The 23,621-nt window shown below is 40.2% G+C and overlaps 1 protein-coding gene across 2 annotated transcripts in view; it reads left to right on the top strand.

Annotated features, from left to right (window-relative positions):
• Window positions 1–23,621, top strand: part of LRBA (LPS responsive beige-like anchor protein) — a 939,113-nt gene that overhangs the window by 366,148 nt on the left and 549,344 nt on the right. For both annotated transcript variants that reach the window (XM_077477021.1, XM_077477022.1), the window contains exon 35: window positions 1,688–1,796. In XM_077477021.1, the coding sequence (XP_077333147.1) occupies window positions 1,688–1,796 (109 nt within the window). The remainder of the gene's footprint in view (window positions 1–1,687; window positions 1,797–23,621) is intronic.

Genomic DNA, 23,621 nt, shown 5'->3' with positions numbered 1-23,621 from the left:
TAGTTTTTTTTTTATTTCAGGCTTCCCAGCCTAGTGTTGAGATGTGGGGTCTTATTGACCCCACATCTCACTGTAAAGAGGTACTGTCATGTCATATTCCTATTACAAGGGATGTTTACATTCCTTGTAATAGGAATAAAAGTAATCCAAATTTTTTTTTTTACGGTGTAAATATAAAAATTATGTAAAATTAACAAATACATTTTTTTTTTTTTAAAGCGCCCCTGTCCCCATGTGCTCGCACGCAGATGCGAACGCATACGCAAGTCCCACCCACATATGAAAACAGTGTTCAAAGCACACGTGGGGTGTCGCCATGATCGGTAGTGCGAGAGGAATAATTCTAGCCCTAGACCTCCTCTGTAACTGAAAACGCGTAACCAGTAAAAAAAAAAATGTAAGCATCGCCTATGGGGATTTTTAAGTACCGAAGTTTGGCGCCATTCCACGAGCGTGTGCTATTTTGAAGCGTGACATGTTGATATCTCTTTACTCGGCGTAACTTCATTTTTCACATTACACAAAAAAATGGGATAACTTTACTGTTTTTTAAGCATGAATTTTTTTTTCAAAAAGATGCGCTTGAAAAATTACTGCGCAAATACCGTGCAAGATAAAAATTTGCAATGACCGCCATTGCATTCTCTAGGGTGTCTGCTAAATTATGATTTTTACATGTAGGAGCGAAGTGTCAGAATTGGCCTGGATGTGAAGTGGTTAATGTGGCTTTAAGACACACTGAAGGGCGTTACAGGCATTTTAAAGCTAAAAATAGTGCCTGAAAAGAGCCTCTAAAGCCACCCCAGTGTGAAAGCCGAATGCTTTCACACTGTGGCGGTGCGCTTGCAGGACAGGGAAAAAAAACTGTATACACCGCCCCTGCGCATTGAAATGAATGGTCACCGATGCCGAATCGCCTGCAAAGTGCTTTGGCAGCACCGCAACACGGGGTGCTATTAACACTTTTCTTGGCCGCTAGCGGGCGTTTAAAGTACCCCGCTATAACAGCAGGAAAGTGCCGCTAAAACTAGTGGTGCTTTACCGCTAACTAAGGCACTGCCCCAGTGTGAAAGGGGTCTAATTGGGACATTGTCCTACCATCTTTGTGCCCTACTCCTAAGCACTCCAAGGAGGCAACTCTGCATTGTTTAGATGTGGTTTGTGCAGTGTGAGTTCACCTTTCTGCCACTGCCTCTATCCAGTCTTCGGACCCTGCTGTTCATCTCTTCACGCGTTTGTGATGTACCATTGTTTGCTGTGTTGACCAACTCTTGGCTGTACTTTGTACTGCTTAGGAGTCAAGTTATAAAAAAGCCTATCTTCTGTACAGTAACAAAAAAAGAAATTGATATTTTTGACCTTCCTTTAAAATCCTTGCATATATCACTGGTAAATCTTCACTCGTCTCTCAATACATTAGCTAGCACACTGTAATTTACTCTTCCTCAAACTCCTATTTTTTTTTATTTACAGACAAAAGTTTATGTACCAATTATGCAGTGTCGTCAAAATATTGAAGCAGTTGACAACCTGCATAGGGTTTGTTGGCTAAGGCATTGGCAGAAAAAGTGAGAAAAGACACAGTATGAAATGAACCTTGAACCCAACAAGAATTGGTATTTGTTAAAACGGGCATTGCCTACAGTATATACCATGTTTTTAATTAATTTAAACGTTTTTTGCCTAGACTGCTGAGCCAAACTATGAAAGATCACCTGGTAAGGGTAGCCAATGAAGCTGAATTTATCCTGAGTAGACAGCGAGCAGAAGAAATACACAGGCATGCAGAGTTTGAGGTAAGTTTAACTTCACGTGTCTACATTTAATATTGTGAAATGCTTCTTTCTATTTTCTTTTATTCTACTCTATTAATGCTTTCTAAAATCTTAGGTGTTTTATCTTTTTGCTAACCACCAGTTAATTTCTTTGTTCCCATCTTGCAAACGCACTCAGGTTTTTTTTAACATGGAGTACTAACAATATATTGTAGCAGTCTAAAATATGTGACTAAAATCATTTAACTTTGCAGGCTTTGAATTTGAATGTCCAGGTTTTTTTTTTTTTTTTTTTGCCTAACTATAGCAATGAACCAGAAAATGGTGATTGTTGCTAGATTTGTACATTGAACTAACTGTGAAGATGAAGAAGTGGGGTTATGGACTATCGGCAGATGAGTCTTGAGTACATTTGTCTTCATAAAATGTGATGACATTTACAAATGTCTTGAACTTTTATATTTGGTGGTAACGGACAGTAATGAAGCAGTGAGGTGTGACAAGACCTCAACATTTGTCATTCATAGCAAAAATCAAAAACCAAAGTAATAAAATGCAAGGGATGAGGTTGTATTAGTTGGAAAAGGTTTTATATAGGTATATATGGACTCCATTTTTCTAAAGGTTACTGCAAGTTCCAAAACTACTTAATCAAAGAGATACATTGGTCCTTGACACTATTTTTGTGAGGAATTACATAGGATTTATATAGCACCATCAGTTTGCACAGCACTTGTGCAGAGATTTAAAGAGAGACAATAGAGCAACAATACAATTCATTAAAAGAGGGTTAGGAGGGCCCTGCTCCTGCAAGCTTACAATCTAAGGATGAGCTGATAAGGGAAGTAGAAGATTTGGTTGTTAGCTGAAGGCAGGATAGGCCTCCGTAAACAGATGAATTTTTGGGGATTCCCTAAAAGTGGACAGGCTACGAGATAACTGGCAGATTGGGGTAGTGAGTTCCAGAGGGTGGGAGTGGCACTGGAGAAGTCCTGGAGATGAGCATGGAAAGAGGAGATGAGTTGGTGAGAAGGAGGGCTTGGGCGAAGCGGAGAGGACGGTTTGGGTTATATTAGCACTGAAGATTGGTGATTGTAGCTCAGGGCAGAGTTGTAAATCATTTTGTATGTTATCGTTAGTGTTTTTGTGTTTTATTTGTTGGGCAATGGGATGTCAGTGGAGGGATTGGCAGAAAAGGTAGGTGAACACTGATGGGTTGGTAAGGTGGATGTGTCTGGCAGTGGCATTCATGATAGACTAAAGAGCGGATAGCTTGCGGAGAAGTAGGCCAATGAGGAGGGAGTTGCAATAGTCAAGGTGAGATATAACAAGGAAGTGAATAAGTTGCTTAGTGGTTTCAATGATTAAAAAGGGGTCTAATTTTGGAGATGTTACAGCGGTGAAGTCTGCAAGATTTGGACAGCAATTGGATTTAGGGCTGAAAGGACAGGTCAGAGTCCAGAATTACACCTAGCACCCTGGCCTGAGGGGAAGACTGATGGTTGTATTAATCTTGATGTAGAAGTTAGTCAGGGGGGTGGGGTACGGGCCAGAGGAAAAATTATGAGCTCAGTTTTTAAAAAGATTGAGTTTGTGGAAGTGGTTAATCCATGCTGATATGTCAGTTAATAAGTTAGTAATGCAAGAGGAGACTGCAGGAGTGAGGTGAGGAGTAGAGAGAAAGATTTGTGTTGTCAGCATAGAGATAGCACTGGAAGCCATGTGAGTTTATTGACCAAGGGAGGAGGTGTAAATGAAGGGGGGGGTCAGAGGACAAAACCTTGGGGTACCCCTACAGAAAGAGAAAGTGGAGAAGGAAACTGTGTTATAGGTGATGGGTAGGAGGATAACCAGGAGAAGGCAGTCTTGGAAGGCCAAGAGTGGATTTTTTGAGGAAGGGATGGTCAACAGTATCAAAGGCTGCAGAGAGGTCTAGTAATATGAAGTAGTGGCCATTGGGTTTACAAGTCATTAGTGAGAGTGCAGTAAGCAAAAGCCGGACTGTAGGGGGTCAAGGAGATGGTTGTCGGTGAGGTACCGTAGGAGCTCAGACGATTGTAGACTAAGCTTTCTAAAAGTTTTGAAGTTTTGATGCAAACAAAAGCAGGGAGACGGGTCTTAAGTTCTTCAGGATGGTGGGGTCCAGTGAGGGCTTTTTAAGTATGGGGGTAATCAGTGCATGTTTTAGAGGGAAGGGGAAGGTGCCAGTAGAGAGGGAAAGATTGAAGATGTGAGTGAGGGAGCATAGGATAGAGGGTTGACCGTAGTAGTTGTGAGGGAATGGGATGCAGGGGACAGGTGGTAAGGCAAGCTTTTGAGTAAACTTTAGCTACCTCTTGCGGTAGTAGCAAGGTCAAAAGAGGAAAGTGTTGAGTGGTTTTTGTACAGGGTATGTTAAGTGGGATGGATGTCTGTGCAGTGGAGATGCCCCCCAATCTTGGTTTTGAAGTGTTTGGCAATCTTGTGAGCAGTGATCGAGTTACTGGGTGGAGATTGTTAAAAGTTAAAAGTAGAGAAGAGAGGATGGGGACAGAGTATTAATGGGCATTACAAAGTATGCTTGTTTTTGCAGCATGAAGGGAGGATTTGTATTTTAAGAAGGCATATTTAGATTGGGTGAAAGCACACTGGCATTGGTTTTATGCCACAATCACTTCAGTGCACGGCTATGTTTCTTAACATTTCTGCTGTCGTCAGTCTGCCAATGTTGTAATGATTGGGGCCTGATACTTTGTGTAGTGAGAGGAGCAAGAGAATCCAGTGTGGATGAAAGTGAGCTGTTGTAGACAGACATGGTCAGGGCAAGACAGGGGTGATATTTTGTTATGGAGGTGGTCAGTTGCAGAGTAGAAATGAGAAGGATTAAATGGCGAAAGTTTCTGCTGTTGATTGTTTTCTGCTTAGAGGGACAGGTGGTTGGAGCCTAGGACATTGTGAACGTGATGAGGTTGTGGCCAGAGAGAGGAAAGGAGGTGTTGGTGAGGTTGCAGGTTGTTCAAAGATGGGAGAAAATAATATCAAGGGTATTGCCATCAAAGTGGTAATCATGCAGTGTCATTGGTTAAGCCTTTTTGTATGCTCTTATGTAACAAATAAATCTTCTATACAGATTTTGAGTTGCTGGCTCATTTACTGAATTTTATTACCATTGCAGTGACTTAACACAGTGGACACAGTCCTCTACTCAAAGGATGAGGTTAAGTTAAAAAGTTGGGATGTAGCTGGCCTGTTAACTTTAGTGGGGATGTTAAAATCGCCACAAATGATAGTGGATATTTCAAAAGCTAAATAGTCTGTATTTGATACTTTAAATTCCTTATGTTCTACACAAGTACAACCTGACCCAAAAATAGCATTGCTAGGGATTATACCAGAAGATGCACTCCCAGTTGAAGTGCTTGTGATGTGGTTGAGAACTATTTACATGACTCTTAAACTTATACTATAAAAAATGTAAATCAAACTATTATTCAATGATAGATCAATGGATCAAAGCAATCTTAATTTAAGATGGGAGGAACTGACATATAAACATAGGAGGTGTCCTTAAAATTTGTGAAAGTCTGGCATTGGTGGTTAGTCTCCAATCTGACTAAGCAATCAGTTGAGTATATTTATGATGATATAGAAAGTAAATAATGAGAGAGAATCTTGGAGAGAAATAATTATATATTTACCATCTGGGTATAATAATTTGAAGGAGGCGTCTGAGTAATGATTGAAATATGTCTTGAGTGCAAATAGGGAAGGATTTTTATATATTTTTTTTGTTCTTAGAGAAATGTGAGAAAACAAATACAGTGTGTCTCAAGAGGAGAGAGAAGGATGGGTAGGAAGGACTTGAAAGGTGCTCAGTGGGGATAGAAGCAAACCAACTCCACCTAGTTTCCATCCACTGGGTCTGGGTGAGTCCAGTGGAAACCTCCATGGGAGAGGGCTGCGTGCAAGGCAGAGTCTGACAATTGAAGCCGGCTTAAGAGAGCGGGAGACCAAAAGGTCATAGGCAGAAGTGAGCTTGCTGCAGACATTCCATAGGACACATGAGAAGTGGGGGTGGTTTTTGGGAGCAGGGGGATCGAGATTAGACTGAGAAGATTGTGGCTAATCCTGGAGGAAGGAGGGTGCCAGGTGTGGGGGAAAGATAGTGGGTAAAAAGAAAAAAACTGCGCTATAACCTAAACCCACCCAGTGAGCAGCAGCTCAAACCGCTATACGACGGCACACAACCATTCACAAATATAAGGAGCTGCGCTAAAAACTATTTTTGGTATAGAATGTGAATAATTATTATTTTTTGATACTAATCTGGCCAAAATAAGAAGTGCACACAATATCGAATAAAAAAATGTGAATGACAAAAAACACATAAGAAAATACACAATCTAAATTCCAGATATTGTAATGAAATAAATATAAATGTGCTCAAAAATAAATAGATTAATAAGGGAATAAATTGATGAAACTACAATAAATAATAAATGATTAATTTGATAATAATTGATAAAGAAAAGTATACAATTATTAGTCCATAATGTCCCATCAAGAACTGAAGGAATGCATGCAAAGGGATCAACAGGAACTCGGTGTGGAATCAAACGGAACAGCCCTTGAAAAAGTGCTGTGAAGTATAGAGGATGCCACCACCAATGATAACTCTGGCCGCTTACCAGAACATTAGGTCCCTATTATATGGGACCTAAAAACGCATGTATTAATCCTCATGATTAAAAGTGAATAAATAGTCCTGCGCAAAACTGCCAAAAAAGTCCTGAAAAATGTCCATGAAAAAATATAAAGCAAAAATTAAAAGTCCATACAGGCACCAATGGTGAAAATTTGTGGATGAAAGCAGTAATATAAATCCCAGGGTTAAAGGCTCTCAGAACTCTCGCCCTTCAAATATAGGAAACAGGCACATCAGAAAAAACTGGCCAACTCCACTCCTTGTCTCAGCCACCAGGGGGGTCCTCCACTGCAGCAGGCTAAAAAGCGATGTTCTCCACTCCGGGCCACAAGGGGGCCATATAATGCTTGTAAACAATACTGTAGTTGCGGGGAAGATGTTCACAGAGGTGTGCGGCTCAAATAAATAATAAAAAACATGGAGAGGGAAGGCTCTGATAGTGTAGTATTTAGTTAAAAAATGACTATTTAATAGAAGAAATAAAAATCAGACTCTCACATTAAACAATATAAACAACAGCACAAGAAGTAAAATGGTGATATGGCGTCTTCCGCCAGTCCTACTTCACTTCCGGTACGACGTACGGCCACTCCCTACGCGTTGCGTAAATCACGTGACTTCTTCAGGGTCTGAAGAAGTCACGTGATTGACGCAACACGTAGGGAGTGGCCACGGGATGTCTTAAGAGACTGTCTGCTTGTGGTATCAATCCTTTTAACTCTACTCAAAGTTCAAACCCCTAGTTAGTCTCTCAAATTAACATACATGTGTTTTTTGCTTTCCTTGCTCTTTTCCAAGTTTTGTTTTGTTGACCAATAAAATATGTTTTATTGTATTTTTGTTTTGCTGATGCGTGCTCAATCCAAGTAATGCTTTTTACACTCCCTCCTAAACAATTTGCCAGGAACAGATTTCCCAGCTGCAGCTTAAATAGGCTGATTGTCATGGCAAAATAAAAATAAAATAAAAACAGATTTGTCTAAAATAAAGCTACATTAGAGCAGTGGTCCTCAACTTCAGTCAAGTACCTCCAACAGGCCATGTTTTGGTAATTTATCTTAGCTAAAATACCTGGGCCAAAAAAATAAGCCATTGACTCTTATTTAAAGCACCTGTGTGAGATGGACAACCTAGCTTGTTGGGGGTACTTGAGAACAGGTTTGGGAACCACTACTTTAGCGCACTGAGCTAAATAAAATCTAGCTCAAGACAATGTTATTATTCTAATTGTGGCCATTTGAGGTCATTTTTAGGTTGGGCTTTGTGTCCCTTTTCTGAAAATTTGCTTCACTTCCTGTCACATAGCCAAAAAGTAAGTGAGGGTAAAAACCTACCAATGTCTTTTCTTGGGGACACACAGGTCAATCTAACCAGTGTCCCCATTGGGCAAATTGCACTCTAGCACTTGCCTGTGGACACCCCAAATTATTAGGTATATTGGTCTTTGGGGTCTATTTACCAATGGCAAATACACTCTGTACTGCAAGTGCACTCACTGTAAATCTGGGGGGAGGATCTGAAATGAGGGGAAGCTCTGCTGATTTTATCATCCAATCATGTAGAAGCAAAAATGCTGTTTATTTCCCTTGCTTGTCCCCCTCGGATCTCCAGCGACTGCACGTCCAAGTTAAGTAAACCCCAAAGTCCAAGATGCATAATAATTTGGGGCGTCCACAGCAAAGTGCTATAGTGCAATGTGCCTAATGGGGACACTAGTTAGATTGACCTGAGGAAAGACATTGGTAGGGCAGGGTAAAACTCACTTCCTGTTTGGCTATGTGACAGTAAGTGAATAAATTTCAAGGAGAAACCCGCAAAATTTGGGAGGCGTCTTCACCCTCAGGGGTGCATACATCCCCAAAAACTGACAAGATTTCAAATCCCTCTGCACTCTAGCCCCAAGCAAAAATAAGAAAGGATTTCATTTAGTTGACCTTTACAAAGACACATTCCTAATTTCAACTGTGATGCATGTCAATGGCCCATTTAGACCTTGTTTGCTAGAAAACGTGAAATTGCCTTTCAGTAGAAACATTTGTGAGTCCAGTCCTGGAACTCTGCATCTGCTTTCCTATTATTCACCAATTAAAGCGGGAGTCCACCGGGACTCCGCGTTTTTTTTTTTTTTTTTTTTAAAAGCCAGCAGCTACAAATACTGCAGCTGCTGACTTTTAAAATAGTGACACTTACCTGTCCAGCGCGCCCGCGATGTCGGCACCCGAAGCCGATCTCTAGGTCGCCTGTCGGGTCCTGCCGCCGCCATCTTGGGTATGGGAATCGGGAAATGGAGCCTTTCGGCTTCATTTCCCGGTTCCCTACTGCGCATGCGCGAATCGCGCTGCGCAATAAGGACGCTCCCCGCTGCCTCTGGGATCTGTGCGTTTCCCAGCAGGCAGCGGGGCACTTGCGGAAAGGGGCGTAAGTTACGCCCCTTTCCGCAGAGAGCTATCCCGGAAGTGGGTGCAGTTACCTGGATTATCCAGGTAACTGCACCCCCCTCCCCCCTGAAAGGTGCAGATTGTGGCACCGGAGGGGGGGAGGGTTCCGATGAGCGGAAGGTCCACTTTAGGGTGGACCTCCGCTTTAAGTTATAGGCCTGAAGCTAGATGTGCGACCTCTGTGTGTGCATATGTATGTTCCCGTGGTGCATATCTGGTTCCCGGAAGCGGTGGTCAGCACACAGGAATGACATCACGCCCCTCCAGGATGTTACTTGTACTGAGGATAATTTCTTCCCACCACCATGCCCTGCTCACTGTTTTCTGAGGAAGAGATAATCCTCATTTGCAAATTTAATATATTTTTTTATATATTTTTACATGTGGGTCGTGTGTGTATGTATATATTCTATAGAGAGAGATCATATGTAGGTTCTTGTGTCCACCAGCAGAGAGAAGTGGGGAAGATGCCGCACTCTCAATTCTGGAGGCATAAAAATGGTTTCAGCACTGTCCCTAATCTATGATGTATGAAAAAAGCACAGGCTTGAAAAATAATGGTCTAGCACAGGGGTCTTCAAACTATGGCCCTCTAGTTGTTCAGGAACTATAATTTCCATCATGCCTAGTCATGTCTGTGAATGTCAGTTCTACAATGCCTCATGGGACGTGTAGTTCCGCAACAGTTTGTGGGCTGTAGTATGAAGATTCCTGAACTAGCATATCTTGAAAAATGACAAAAAAAAATTTGGAACATACAAGTGGGTCATGGCACATCTACATTCGCAGTTGAACACACACTTGAACAATTTATTTCAAATTATAGGAAATCAAACAGGCTCTTGCACTAAATCAAATTTAAAATCTAACTGATCGCAGTGTATGGTTGCCTTTAAAGATCAAGGTCGGAAAATATTAATTTATTGGGTTTAGAAACACTTCTCTGTTCTTTGTAATGTATTGAAAGATTTGGGCTAAAACAAAAAAACTAATTTCAAAGATATATTACAAGTCATAGGAATGAAATTCGCTTAAAATGGTTAATTGAGAACGTGCGCTATTATCAATGAGAACACCGCAATTACTATAGCACCAGTTGCAGTTTAGATATGCAGGTATTTATTATTGCTATTGGTGCTGCAGCATGTGTCGGTTTGCACGTTCAATTAACAATTTTTCTGGCGCACCAATTTATGAACTGGTGCTGCGCCTTCTTAGTGAATGACTCTCCCCTAGTCATTGACCTGAAAAACAAATCTAGGGAGAAGGAACTGTCTTTGACTACATTTGCTCTGTCCCAACAGGTGTATTTTAACAATACAAGCTGTCTAGTTTTTAGTGTAGTTGTTTAACATATGCATCTATTAAGGCAAATAACTGATCGTGCTGTGCCTTACTGTTCCTGTTGTAAAGTAGGTAGATTTATTGTAGTGGTAATCTTGCATAATTTACATCTACAGCTATGATACATTTTTAAAAATGGAGTGAAGACAAAAAAAATAGATATTGGCTAACCACTTCAGCCAAGGAAGATTTTAACCCCTTAATGACCAGATCATTTTTTTTTTTTGTGATTCGGCACTGCGTCGCTTTAACTGACAATTGTGCGGTCATGCTGCACCCAGACACAACTGTGACTTTAATTTTTTGCACTATAAACAAAAAAAATTGGACAATTTTGGAAAAAAAAGCAATATTTTTTGCTATAATATCCCCCAAAAATATCAAAAAAAAAATAATTTCTCAGTTTAGGCTGATATTTTACTACATATTTTTTGTTAAAAAAAAATTGCAGTAAATGTATATTGATTGGTTTGCGCAAATTATATTGTCTACAAAATTGGGGATAGATTAATGGAATTTTTATTTGTTTTTACTACTAATGCGGCGGACAGATCGGACACACTTGGCACTATTTTGGGACCATTGACCTTTATACAGCGATCAGAGCTAAAAAATAGCCACTGATTACTGTATAAATGTCACTGACAGGGAAGGTGTTAAACACTAGGGGCTGATCAAGGGGTTAACTGTGCTCCCTCAGTGTGTCCTAACTGTAGGGGGGTTGGGCTACCTAGGACATGACCAAAGATCACTGCTCCCGATGACAGGGAGCAGTAGATGCTTGTCGTGTCACTAGGCAGAACAGGAAAATCCTTTCTTTACATGGGCTGTTCCCTGTTCTGCCTCTCCTCACCGCGATCATGGGCCACGAGGCAGACATTGAGCTCCAGTGGCACTACATGGAGGGACGTACTGGTACACCCTTTTACTGATGTATATCGGCATGTGGCGGTTGGGAAGGGGTTAAAGGGTAGCTCCCTGAAAATCTCCATTGTGGGTTTTAGTGGAGCAAAAAGTTTTTGGTTAAATGTAGTAAATAAGTTGTACACTGCCTGTGTATATAAGCCTCAACTTGATTTATATGTGAACCCTTACCTTGTAAAACAATCAATTTAGTTTAAATAGAAAAGCAAGGCAGAACATAGGAGCCATGGAGACTGTAGGGATTGGGAGTGGGAGAGGGGGTGGGGTGGCAGCAGAGCAGAAGAAACAGCAGGTACGCTGATCTTGGCAGTGAAGAGCTGTACTCCCATGTAGAATGCTAAAAAAGCAAACTGACCACACTGGAATGATGTGCTCCCATGCCCTGATGTGGTCAGTTTTAAATATGAAAGAAAGTTGGACTGTCTGTATCACCCGGTATATCGCACGAAGCGTGCTTTAGCAAAGAGACCAGGATAGTTTTTAATACAAGTACAATGGTACAACAAACGCATATCAAGAATATAAAATGATGGGTTAACTTACATGAAGTCTTTGAGTAAATTGTAGGACTGGTGTTTTGCACTTCAGCCTGGGTTCACACTGCTGCGGTGCGAGACACCGCAGCACATTCCTGTGCAAATTACATGTGGTGTCTCTGGGGTTTGATTTGAGCCATGGGTTTTCATGGCTCAAATCTTTTTGTCCACACCAGAATTGGATCACATGGGTGTTTGATTCCCCAAATTGTGCTGTGTTTTGCAAACCGATTGTGGTCTGTCGTTAACGTACCTTACACTCCACCATCGGTTTGCATGGACGGGTTAGATGCGGTGCAAATTCGTTGTGAACCCAGGCTCTTTCTTTCTCCACTATATTTAATAAATCAAGGTGAAACTTTTATATTGTTACGAACATATTTTTCAGACTGATGAAAATGAAAGAAGCTGCTGAGCAGGAACTGCGCCAATTTTATTGGATGCACCTGTTCTACGTTATTTTCACCCCTACCTAATTGATGACTGTATAGAAAAAAAATTGTGATGTACTTCTTATTTTTTTATTTTTTTTTCCTATTTGTAGATTGAAAACTGTGCTGAGAGAAATTTGGTTGTTGTAATAGCTGACCTCTACATTAAAAAATTACGGTTGTGGGACAGCTCAGTGTTTTTTTATTTTTTTATTCTATGCCTTAAGTTAACCTTCTGTGTGCAGAAGCGCCCCTCAGTTCCCCCTTATACTTACCCGAGCCCCATGTCAATGCAGCGATGTTGCAAAAGAGAGCCAGCTGTCCGGGACCAGTGTTCATTTTGATATTAAATTTCAAATTGGTTTTAGTTAGTCTTTTGACTAAAATGCCATTTTAGTTGTATTTTAGTCATTTGCGTTGTTTTAGTTGACTAAAATCTCCAGTACATTTTATTCAAGTAAAATCGAATGGGTTTAGTTAAATTTTGATGCGTTATTTCTTTAGACCTGCCAAACATTATATACTCCTGGATTGAAATTCCAATAACATGTTTGTTATTTATGGTATTACGGTTTTAACATGCACTGCAGACAGGTTTAGCAGTTGTGATATAAATTCAGTTTAGTTTAAGTCAGTCTTTGACTAAAATGTAGTTTTAGTTGTATTTTAGTCATCTGAATTGTTTGTTATATTTTAGTAGACTAAAATAGTATTAATTTAGTCAACGAAATTGCCACTGTCCGAGACTCAATCAGTTGGTGAACCATTGAGGAGAGAGGGGGTGGGGCCAAGCTCTGCATTTGAATGCAGAGCCTCGGCTTGAGTGTCCCCATAGCAACCTGCTTGCTGTGGGGGTACTCGGCAGGGGAGAGGGGCCAGGAGCGCTGGCGGGACACCCCAGATGAGGGGAGGATCTGGACTGCTCTGTGCAAAACCATTAACAGAGTAGGTAGGTATAACATGTTTGTTATTTTTAACCAAAAAAAGAGCCTTTAATATCACTTTAAGTATCCCTGTCATCCTATTAAAAAAAATAAAAAAGATATACAGTATCCCATGAATGATTGAAAGTTGTGCTTGTGATGATGAACTGACAGTCCCTTTATTTTGGATAGTAGGTTTTCCAAAAACGCAGCTAATTTTTTCTGTTACATTTTTATCTGCATTTGCTTTGGATGTACTGCATTTTAGAAAAAAGGAAGAAAAGCGCCCCAGGTTTCATAGCCAGTGCTTGCAGAGTTTTCATACTGTGTATTGTATAGTGAAACCCCTTCTTTCCATTTCCAGACACAAATGTGGTGAAATGTTTCCAGTGTCTAGCTTTGTTATAAAGGAATAGGCTGCTTGTTTTACTTGCTACATCAAGTGGTTTGATGACAGCCCAGCAGAGATAAAACATCCTGTTCTCTTTATTCCTTGCTTAATTGCTGATATGGGCAAATCTTAAAACCCTGACCTACACTTTCTTTTTAACTCTTAGATTAGATTTTCCGTTACCAGTGCAGGAGACATTTTGACAATCCTTTTTCAGTTCCTTCAATTCAGATATTAGACTTAAAAATATAGAGATAATTATGTCTAATAATGAAGGGTCCTTGCGCGCAATACTGATGTATTGATGCAGGATCTTTCTGGCAGAAAGATCCTGCCCAAAAAGCACGGTATTCAGAGTATGGTCTGTATAATGTGCATGTATAAATGTAGATATATGAGCATTAAAAACCGTTCTAGCTCCCAGAATGCTAAATAATATAGGGGAGGTTTGCATTTCTTTTTATTTTTTTATTTATTTTTTACTGATTTTAAATGCGGTGATATTTTACTGAAATGTATGCGTTTGTGTATACAGGCCCACTGAGCGTAATGGGCTAAAGTCAGATCATTAACCACTTCACGCTGATCCGCCTCCTGGCCCTTTAAGAATTCTTAACGCTCAGAGGCAAGCATTTACCTGACTGCTATAATTGGCTGTCACAGCAGTCACGTGGTTGGAAAGCTTCCGATCACAAATATACAACAGGAGCTTACCGATCCCCACCAGCTACCATGCTGGGAGCGTGCTTTTAGCGTCATAAGTGGTTTATACAGTGGTTTATACAAGGCGTTAATGCATATGGCCATTATGAAGAGTGTTTGCTATACACACCAGCTGCAGATTGTCTGCTCCAGTTTTAATAAATTCTTCTCAGCATGTTGTAACCACCAAAAAAATTGTTTAACATCTTGACACTAAGGGGGAGGAAATGCCTAGTGTGCACAAGTAATTCTAAATAACGTGCAAGTGCAGCAGTGTTCTAGACTCAGGCTTTGTTCTCATCTGCATGCTTGCAGAGGTCCCCTGAAAGAACTGAGACAATTAAATGAATACTACTCACCGCAGGTCTAGTAGGGCTGCACAGAAGCCTTTAAAGAGATTGCATTTGAGCGCCACACATATTTACTTTTAAAATTGATAGAAAACCTAGGGGTTATTTAAGGTGTAAGGTATTGCTTGGTTTTGATTTTAATATCTTTTCCCTTAGCAGTAATTGTGTAAATACCGTTGTATTCCACTTCTGTCTAATGTTCCGTTTGGAAGCTGCCGTGCATATTTTATTTTATCAACATATGATTTAAAAATGCCTCGTATCTTATCCCCATTTGTTATAAATCGTGGTGAGCAGAAAAGTTCTATGCATGATTTCTCTACCATAATTAAATGTAACATTTGCAAGGTGCGTGAAATTTGCCCTTTTTTTCTCTGCAGTTAAGTTTTGTCATGCGTAAAATTCAAGGATTCTCCTCAATGTTAATCTTATTCCATTCTGCTTTATATTCTGTTCTTGCAATGTGGTAAATACAGGCTAGATTCTTTTCATGCTGATCTATGGACCTTAGGTTACTTTGTTTTTTCATGAATTCAGCTTTGTCTTTGGAAACAATAAATCAAAAATAAAACATCCAGTAACCTTTTAAGCCTATAAAAATGCACATTTGTACGAAGGAATATCAGAGGACACCGAGCTATTCCTTATAAATATACCTTCCTTGTGCAGAGGATGTGCTCTGTATGCATAAGTGTGTTCTTCTAAGCCTGTGTATCCCTAGAAAATACAACCGGCTTTTAAACATTATGCATCCAGATGACCACATGGATAAGACAAAAGGTATCGGGCTTCATGGCGAAAAGGATAACAGCAAATAGAAATCTAAGTCTTGCAGAGAGACATGACTGATTATGGAGGACCGGTTTCAATTTACAATATCAAATGCATGCATATGGTAAATATTCAACGTTCCTATTCAGACACTAAACATAGCAATGAGAAACATGGTGCAATGTTCTATTTTAGTTTCTTTTATTAATTTCAAACAGTATACCATAACCTGAAAAGTAATTAAAGGAGAAGTACAGCCAAAGCTTGTTTGGCTGTACGTCTCCTGTGGATCAAAGTAGTACAACTCGTTTTGCACTCCTGTGTGCTGACGTCGGATTCGGTCCAAGCACTGCGTCATCAAAACTGCAGAGTCAGGATTCACCTAGATCCCTGGACTGACACCTGGCTCAACCTCTAAGCGAGGCACTGATAGCGTAAGCCAGCTGCTCCTGCCCCTCCACAGCTTAGTGCTCCAGTGAGTAAGGACAGTGATCGTCATCCACCTAGGTAAGTATAAATCTGCAATAACCCTGATTCACATACTTCACTTTTAAAATAGTGTTCTTGCCCAAGTGTCTGTACTTATGCACTCACCTGTAATTGCCCCCCAGACATTTTTCAAAACTTTGAATTCCTTATTTACCACATTTATTTGGGCAAACTCCAGATGTAAATTAAAATTGTCTACTTTACAGAGGCCCAAGACTGATCCTGGCATTGCTTTGCTTGATATCTATTTGTATTATCCGCGGGGTAAGTTGAGACACCTTTAACCCTGGGTATTCAGAGATTTGCCATCAGTGTCAGAAGCTCATTTCCTCTTGGTATTACACACATCAAATCTTCTAGTTGGTCTAGAGGCCCCCTTATCCTCAACATTTAAAGTAAAACTACCCTTTCTTTACCTAGCCAGGTCAGTGTGGCGGGAATCTAATAAATGACACTCGAGGACATAAATGCACCATAACAACCCATGAATGGCAGACAACTCACAGGGTATTATGGGATTTAGGTAGACATCCATACAATAGATACATGATATTCTTTCACCATTATTATGGCCCTATCAAGATAGTACCATAACCCAGCTACTGTGTATATCTGTTTGTCAAATGCCACTCAAAATGGAGGCCCTCTTGGAATTTTAGATTTCAAATACAAAATCTAATATAATTCCTGTTGATATTGCAACCTTAAATTGTCACCTCTGCTAGGGTAATGTATCCATACAGCTGCCCTATCCACCCCCATGGCATTCGTTAAAATGACGGCCACATTAGTACCATTGATTATATCATATACATGGTCTCAAAAGAGATCTCGCATCCTTTTTGTCATTCCAACATACTGAATTTCACAAATAAACCATGTGATCAAATAGACCACATTTCTGGTATTACGATTTATAAATATGGGGATTCCCTACCGTTCCCTGGAGATCCAAACTTCTAATTTCTAATAATTCTGGAACAGCAGGGGCAACCGTTCTCCCCACATCTATAGTTCCCACTTAACTGCAACCATTTATGGGTGCATATCCCAGAGGAGGAGAAATAACTTGGTGCAAGGTACTGACTCAAAGACAGAGTTTAGACACCATTCTGACCCCCTTAGATAGTACTTTGACATTCCATCCCTATATAGTACTGAAACAGACCTTTCTACAATTCTGATGGAGAAAACTTTGATTCCCTGTTGTCTATCCCGCAAACCATCCTTTAAAAGGTTCTCTCTACGTGTAGCACAAGCTATTCTTGTAGAGCTCCCCTCGTGTGGGCCGCTGATAAAATCTGTATCCCACTGGTTACCCGACTCTGCAAGTCCTCTGACACCCTGGGTTCAGTCATTTTTACCATTAACGCCAATATCAAGAAACCTACACAGTATTAGAGAAGCAGTTCAAATTTGTTTACTGTTATAAGAATGACACATATAAGTGCAAAACATAACACTATAGGTAATGAGGATATTTTATCTGAATAATATAGCACTAATATATATGAGGCTGTTTTGCAGTTTAGACTTTAATGTTAACAATAGAAAATGCAAAGGACACAGTGCTACTAAGTTCAATCACACCCTAGTCGAATTGGAGAAGCAGGGGACTGATACTTAATAGAACTATGTCAGGCCACTCCCCTCTCCTCTATCTCCTTAGCCCACAGGCACTTGATATCAAACAATTAGCAAACATTCACAAACTGTTGTAGTTAAATTGGCTGGCTCCTTTAAGTAGAGTTCCAGAGGATGAGAGCAGGTTCCCTTGTGTTAGACAACACTTAATTGTGACACTAAGGAGAGGATAAAAGAGGTTAATGGCAACCCTGCAGAATCTGGCAAATCTTCAGCTAGCACTTAAAGTATAATGAAAGGGAATAATCCTTGCTGTTAGAGCAAAGCAACTTTAACCACTTGCTGACCTGCTCACGCAGATATGCTGGGGCAGTTCGGCTCTGGTGTGCGAACTGACATACCTGTACGTCAGGCCGTAAAAGCAGGATAGCGTACCCGTGGGTCCTGCAGACTCATCGTCTGGCTTTCCGTGATTGCGGCGAGGAGAGGCAGAACGGAGAGAACTGCCTACGTAAACATTTCCCTGTTCTGCCTAGTGACATGACAGGGATCTACTGCTCCCAGTGATCGGGAGCAGTGATCTGTCATGTTTCAGTAAGCCCATCCCCCCTACAGTTAAAACACACTGAGGCAACACAGTTAACACCTTAATCGCCCCTAGTGTTAACCCCTTCCCTGCCAGCATAATTTTTACATTGATCAGTGAATTTTTATAGCACTGATCAATGTAATGTCACTGGTCCCCAAAAATTGTAATTTGGGGTCAGATTTGTCCCCGCTAAAAAGCGCAGATCTCCACCATTACCAGTAAATAAAAGTCTCTAAATATATCCCGTAGTTTGTAGACACGATAACTTTTGATCAAACCAATCAATATATGCCTATTGCGATTTCCCCCCCCCCCCCCCCCCCCCCAAAAAAAAAATAATATTTAGAAGAATATATCAATCTAAACCTGATGAATAAATGTGTTTTTTTTTTTTTATATATTTTTGGGGATATGCATTATAGCAGAAAGTAAAAAATAAATATATTTTTTGTTTAAATTGTTCTTTTTTTGTTTATAGCATAAAAAAATTAAAAACAAAATTTGTGATCAAATACCACCAAAAGAAAGCTCTGTTTATGGTGGAAAAAAGACGTCAATTTTGTTGTTGTACAACGTCGCACAACCACGCAATTGTCGGTTAAAATGACACGGTGCCCTATCGCAAAAAAAATGCTGTCATTAAATCCTTCCGGGACTGAAGTGATTAACTGATATGTGATTGTCCCCTTTAAAAATGCAGAATTTTTCTGCATGACCTAAACACAAGTCAGGTCACCATGTTGGCTGTTTCACTAGTATTGTATCCAGTGGAACTACTGATGACAGGGGTGTGAGCAAAGAACAGATGTCTTCATACAGTGTCTATGGGATTGACTGAACTTTTATCAGTAGCACTACAAGTATCAGGAATGTGGGCAGGGACAATGTCTATATGCAGTGTCTATGGTATTAATAGGTGCCCGCTCACCCACAGCACAACAGATGTTGCTAGTAGCAATGCAGATGATGATCAAGACTTTCAGGAACACCTTCTGGTTCCTGGCTCGGGGGTGGTGTCTGACTGCCATCACACTGTGCTGTGACCTACCTGGATCTGAAGTGAAGGTAACGCTCAAGTATCAGGAACAGCCTACGAACTGCTGTAATTAGGAAGCAATGCTGAGTGCAGATGTAGAGAACTCCTATGCAGGCCTTGACTCGGCTGCAGTTCACACTGGCACAGAGCTCCTGCTGGCAGAGCCAGACCTTTTTATATTCTCTCCCATAATTCTGTTCTCCTCTCCTCGGCAATCTGGTTGTGCTGGTTCAGGCCAGTCCTGCTGAAATTGAAACCATGGCATTCTGAACTACATGTCCCACGATACTTTGCTCTGCTCTAAGTTCTGTTTTTCAAAAATGACACATGCAGTCTGAGCCAACACTAGGGGGAGGCATCTCCACATTAATAGCGCTGCATACTATCCCTGAATTGCAGGCACAATAGCCAGCTTCTGGCTATACACCCTATTCACACGTGGTGCCAGCCTCTTGCTGAAAACCATATAATTTGAGTAACATTATAGATCCTGGCTGATATGTCGAATTTTTGAAGATGTCGGGCCTGTATTTGTGTTTTCAAACCATTCAAATATTGTTTGATGTTAAGACATGTCTGTCTTTGATTTGACTTTGTAAAATAGAAAAAAATGCTTTCTGAAAAGAAAATGTGATTCTAAAAAGTGCCAGTAAGGGTGGGTTTGATTTAAAAATCTGAAAATTCACTCAGTATAGTTGCCTTACAAATAATTTTTACATTTGTTACCATTCCTTTTCAACCTTTAACTGGCTACAAAATCAAATTTGTGTCTAGCAAAAGCCATTACAGTTTGTTATTTTTCATCCAAGGGGAGACATGGGATAGTGTGCCAGGTGGGTTAGTAGTCTCCAGGATTCGTTTTATTACCAGGCATATTTGTAACATGAGAGCTTCTTTGTTTGTAACATCACGTCATATGCCAGTTTTATCCTGAAACATGGCAGTCTCCTGGCAATGGTAAAAGCAAGATTGGAGGAAAGATGGTTTCGGTTTGCTCAACTACATGTTTTTTCATTACCTCCCAGCTCCGTCATGTGCTCAACTCCCAATTCTGTGACTCTATCCCCAGTCTTGAATTGTTATATCTGGTGGGTGTAGTCATGGGTTGGGATCCCAAGAAACTTATCTTCCTGTTTTACAACCACCTCATGTTACCCTCTGCCACTGCCCTGGCTTATCAATTGAAGTCCCGATGGGATACTGATTTGGGAGACATGATGGATGAAGACTGGGAGGTAGTGCTAGCCTCTTGAAAATTAGTGTCCCCTAAGTTGTCTGATCATCTCGCTCATCTCTACATTATCCATAGGTCCTATCCAACACTGATTTGTCTCTCTAAATATAGGCAAGAGCACAGTCCAGCATGTCCCAAGTGTAAAGATCCAAGGGGCACATTCTATCACCTACTATGATCCTGTTCCTCTCCAAGGATACTGGTCACAGGTGGTAAAATTGTTCCACACCCACACAGGATCCCCCTGACTCTATGCCCCCACCAGTGTCTACTGCGGAGGACAAACACTTGAATACTTGTGTGCAGGAATCCTTGTTTCTGGCTAGAATGCAAATAGCCAGGACCTGGATCAAAGATCCGCCCCCAACTATCCAACAATGGATCAGGGCCATCAATGTTGTTCTCCCATATAAAAAAAAGTTATCTACTTGCATAGGGACTGCCCACATAAATACCACAATATTTGAGACAGGTGATTGGTTGCTTCCTCCACCCGCATTGCTGAGGACTGAATCCTCACCCTACAATGGAAACTTCCCTCATGGAACATTGTGTAGGTTATCCTCCCTGGTAATGCGGACATGCGCTGGGCTGTTTGATGACCCCCCCCCCCCCCATTGTATGTAATGTATTCTTTTATATTCAAATCAGGTTCTTCCTGTTACTCTGATCTTAATTTTTTTTACGTTCACTATGAATATGTCAATCCATCCATCTTATGCACAATGCCTGTTGCTCTTTGTATGTCTCTTTCATTATGCTCAATAAAAAAAATTATGATAAAAAAAAAGCAAGATTGGAGAAGGGTGGTAGGTGCAAACTCTCTGCCGATATGTGTAAAGTTGCAGACACAAGTCAGTTAGGTTATCAGGTTGAACAAAGCTGCCATGGATTTTAATAAGTATTTTTTTTCTCAAGGGAAATCATGCAGGGACTTGTACAGTTTACTGTCCTGTAGCTCTTCCTTTGAGAGAAAACCCTTATTAAAAATCTATGTCAGCTTTGCCAAAGATTGTTGAGAATCTCCCTTACGTTATAGGGAGAGCTGCCTATCATCTTTAAAATGCTCACAGAAATGACTTTCAGATTTCATATTAGACATCAGTTTAATGTAGATGGCCACTTTTGTGCCTCTTTTGTGCCAGTTCTCCTTGTTCTCAAAAGAATGTGCCTTCAATGTGCAGGAAAATCACCTTTAGCATTGGCCCACCTTAGTCAACCATCAATTGAACAACCATCAATGAACAGGGGTAGGAGTGGACAACTCCATCTTTCTTTTTTACAGAGCCAATTTTCTGCATGCAAAGCTCAGTCATAAGAGCCACTCAACCCACCTTTCCACGGCTCCATATGGCAATTAGAGTGGCACTATCAAAGATGCAGAAGCTACTTGTGTGCATTTTATTAAAACCCAGGATGCTCTGTAAAATTTGTGTTTTTTTTATTTTTTTTAAAAAGAAAATCTGTTTAAAAAACAATTCATCCAAAAATGTTAGTTTCTTTTTAATTTAAAGTATGATTGAAATTGATTAGAAATAATACCGCAATCCAAGTATATCTAAAACAGCCCAACTATTTTCTTGAAAATTGAATCCACTTGGACTTTTGTTCCTACTTTAGTAAAGCTCTAATAAGCAAATGCCTCTGTTAGATTGCATGATATTTTGTGTAGAATGTACTCCAGTAATGATACTGGTGAAGGCTATATAGCCTTATATTGACGAGCTCCAGTAACCTCTTCCTATAGTAAATTTAGGATCCAAAGTTTTCAATTCTGTACATGAAAACAAAAGTTTGATTGCCTGCTACTTTTTATGTTTTGTTTATTAAATACATCATTTTTTTTCTTTACTTGTGGAATTGACAATCATCTGTAAGTGGTGTGTGTGTGTGTGTGTGTGTGTGTGTGTGTGTGTGTACAGAGGGGCCCAAAAAATGTATACACACTTCAGCATGAAACATACATGTATAAAAAAAAAATTATATTACTAGATTTATATAAACATCCAATGGTAGCTGTAAGTCATGTTTCAATTATATAATCACATTAGGGGCTCAAAGTGGTCACCATTAGAATCCAGACACTATTGATTTCGGCAAACTGCTACATTCACAACATTGACTAGAGTGTCCCTAGGAACTGCTCTGCATGATGTTTCAATTCCTTCCCATAATGCAGTCAGTGTAGGTGGTTTTCTATGGTACACTACATCCTTTAGCGATCTCCACAGATAGAAATCGAGGGGTGGTAAATCTGGGGAACGTGGAGGTAATTTACATGGACATTGACACACTTTTGCGCTGAGCATTTAACCTACTTCAACAACATATCCGAAGAAATGGAACTTGTTGCTGTGCGACACCTCCCTGATCTTTTCTTGTGCACATCACACACCGTGCCATTGGTTTCAAAATTATCACAAATTCATACAATTGTTTGTTATGTTGGTGTTTCTGTTTCAAACTCAAGTTGCCATTGTCATTGAACTTCACACACGTTTACAATGCCACTTCAAAATGGTCTTGCATTGCTTGACTCAATAGTTGCAGTGTGTGTACATTTTTGTGAGCCTGTGTGTGTATATATATATATATATATATATATATATATATATATATATATATATATATATATATATATATATATATATATATACATGCATACATTGTATATCTATTACCATTATATTTCAGACAGATTTTTTTTTTCCCTGTTGCATATTTTTGTATATTATGTGCAGATAATGCATTAAGTAGCATGTTTCTGTCACTGCTGACTAGGACTTGTTAGGCCAAGTTGAACTTTGCTATTTCAGAAGGTGAAGTGCATGTTCCAGCATACTATGCCAGCTCCAAAGCATCATGCAGGCTTCCCACTTGTACATTAATTTGTATTATTTTATATTTCAACCCTAGTACTATTGTTTCAAAAATTTTGTATCTGGGAGAAACCCAAGAAAAGGTTGTGAGAACAATGGAGTCGATTTACTAAATCTGAAGAGTGCAAAATCGCACTCACTTCTGCTTAGAAACCAACCAGCTTCCTAATATCAGTTTGATCAATTAAAGTAGTCTTTCACACAAAAATTGAACCTCCCGCTTTTCCGAGTCTATCCCTCTTGCTGTCCTGCCGCACTGTCTGCTAGGACACACATGGGTCCCAAAGACAGCGCAGACCATTCTCATTGCGCTGCGTGACTTGTGCATGCGCAGTAGGAAATCGGGAAGTGAAGACGCAAGGCTGTTAACTGAAACTCATACCTTAGATGGCGACGGCAGTATCCGAGGACCTAGGGACAGTTTGGCCTCGGGGGCCGACATCACTAGACCCTGGGACAGATGAGTTTCCTTATTTTAAAAGTCACCAGTTGCAGTATTTGTAGCTGCTGACTTAAAAAAAAATAATAATGTTTTCGCGGG

Source organism: Lithobates pipiens, unplaced genomic scaffold (genome assembly GCF_037356315.1).
Source record: "Lithobates pipiens isolate NorthernLeopardFrog02 unplaced genomic scaffold, aLitPip1_a1.2 Scaffold_13, whole genome shotgun sequence".
NCBI lineage: Eukaryota > Metazoa > Chordata > Amphibia > Anura > Ranidae > Lithobates > Lithobates pipiens.
Note: the sequence above shows the minus strand (reverse complement) of the source record. Positions and strands in the feature narration are given on the sequence as shown.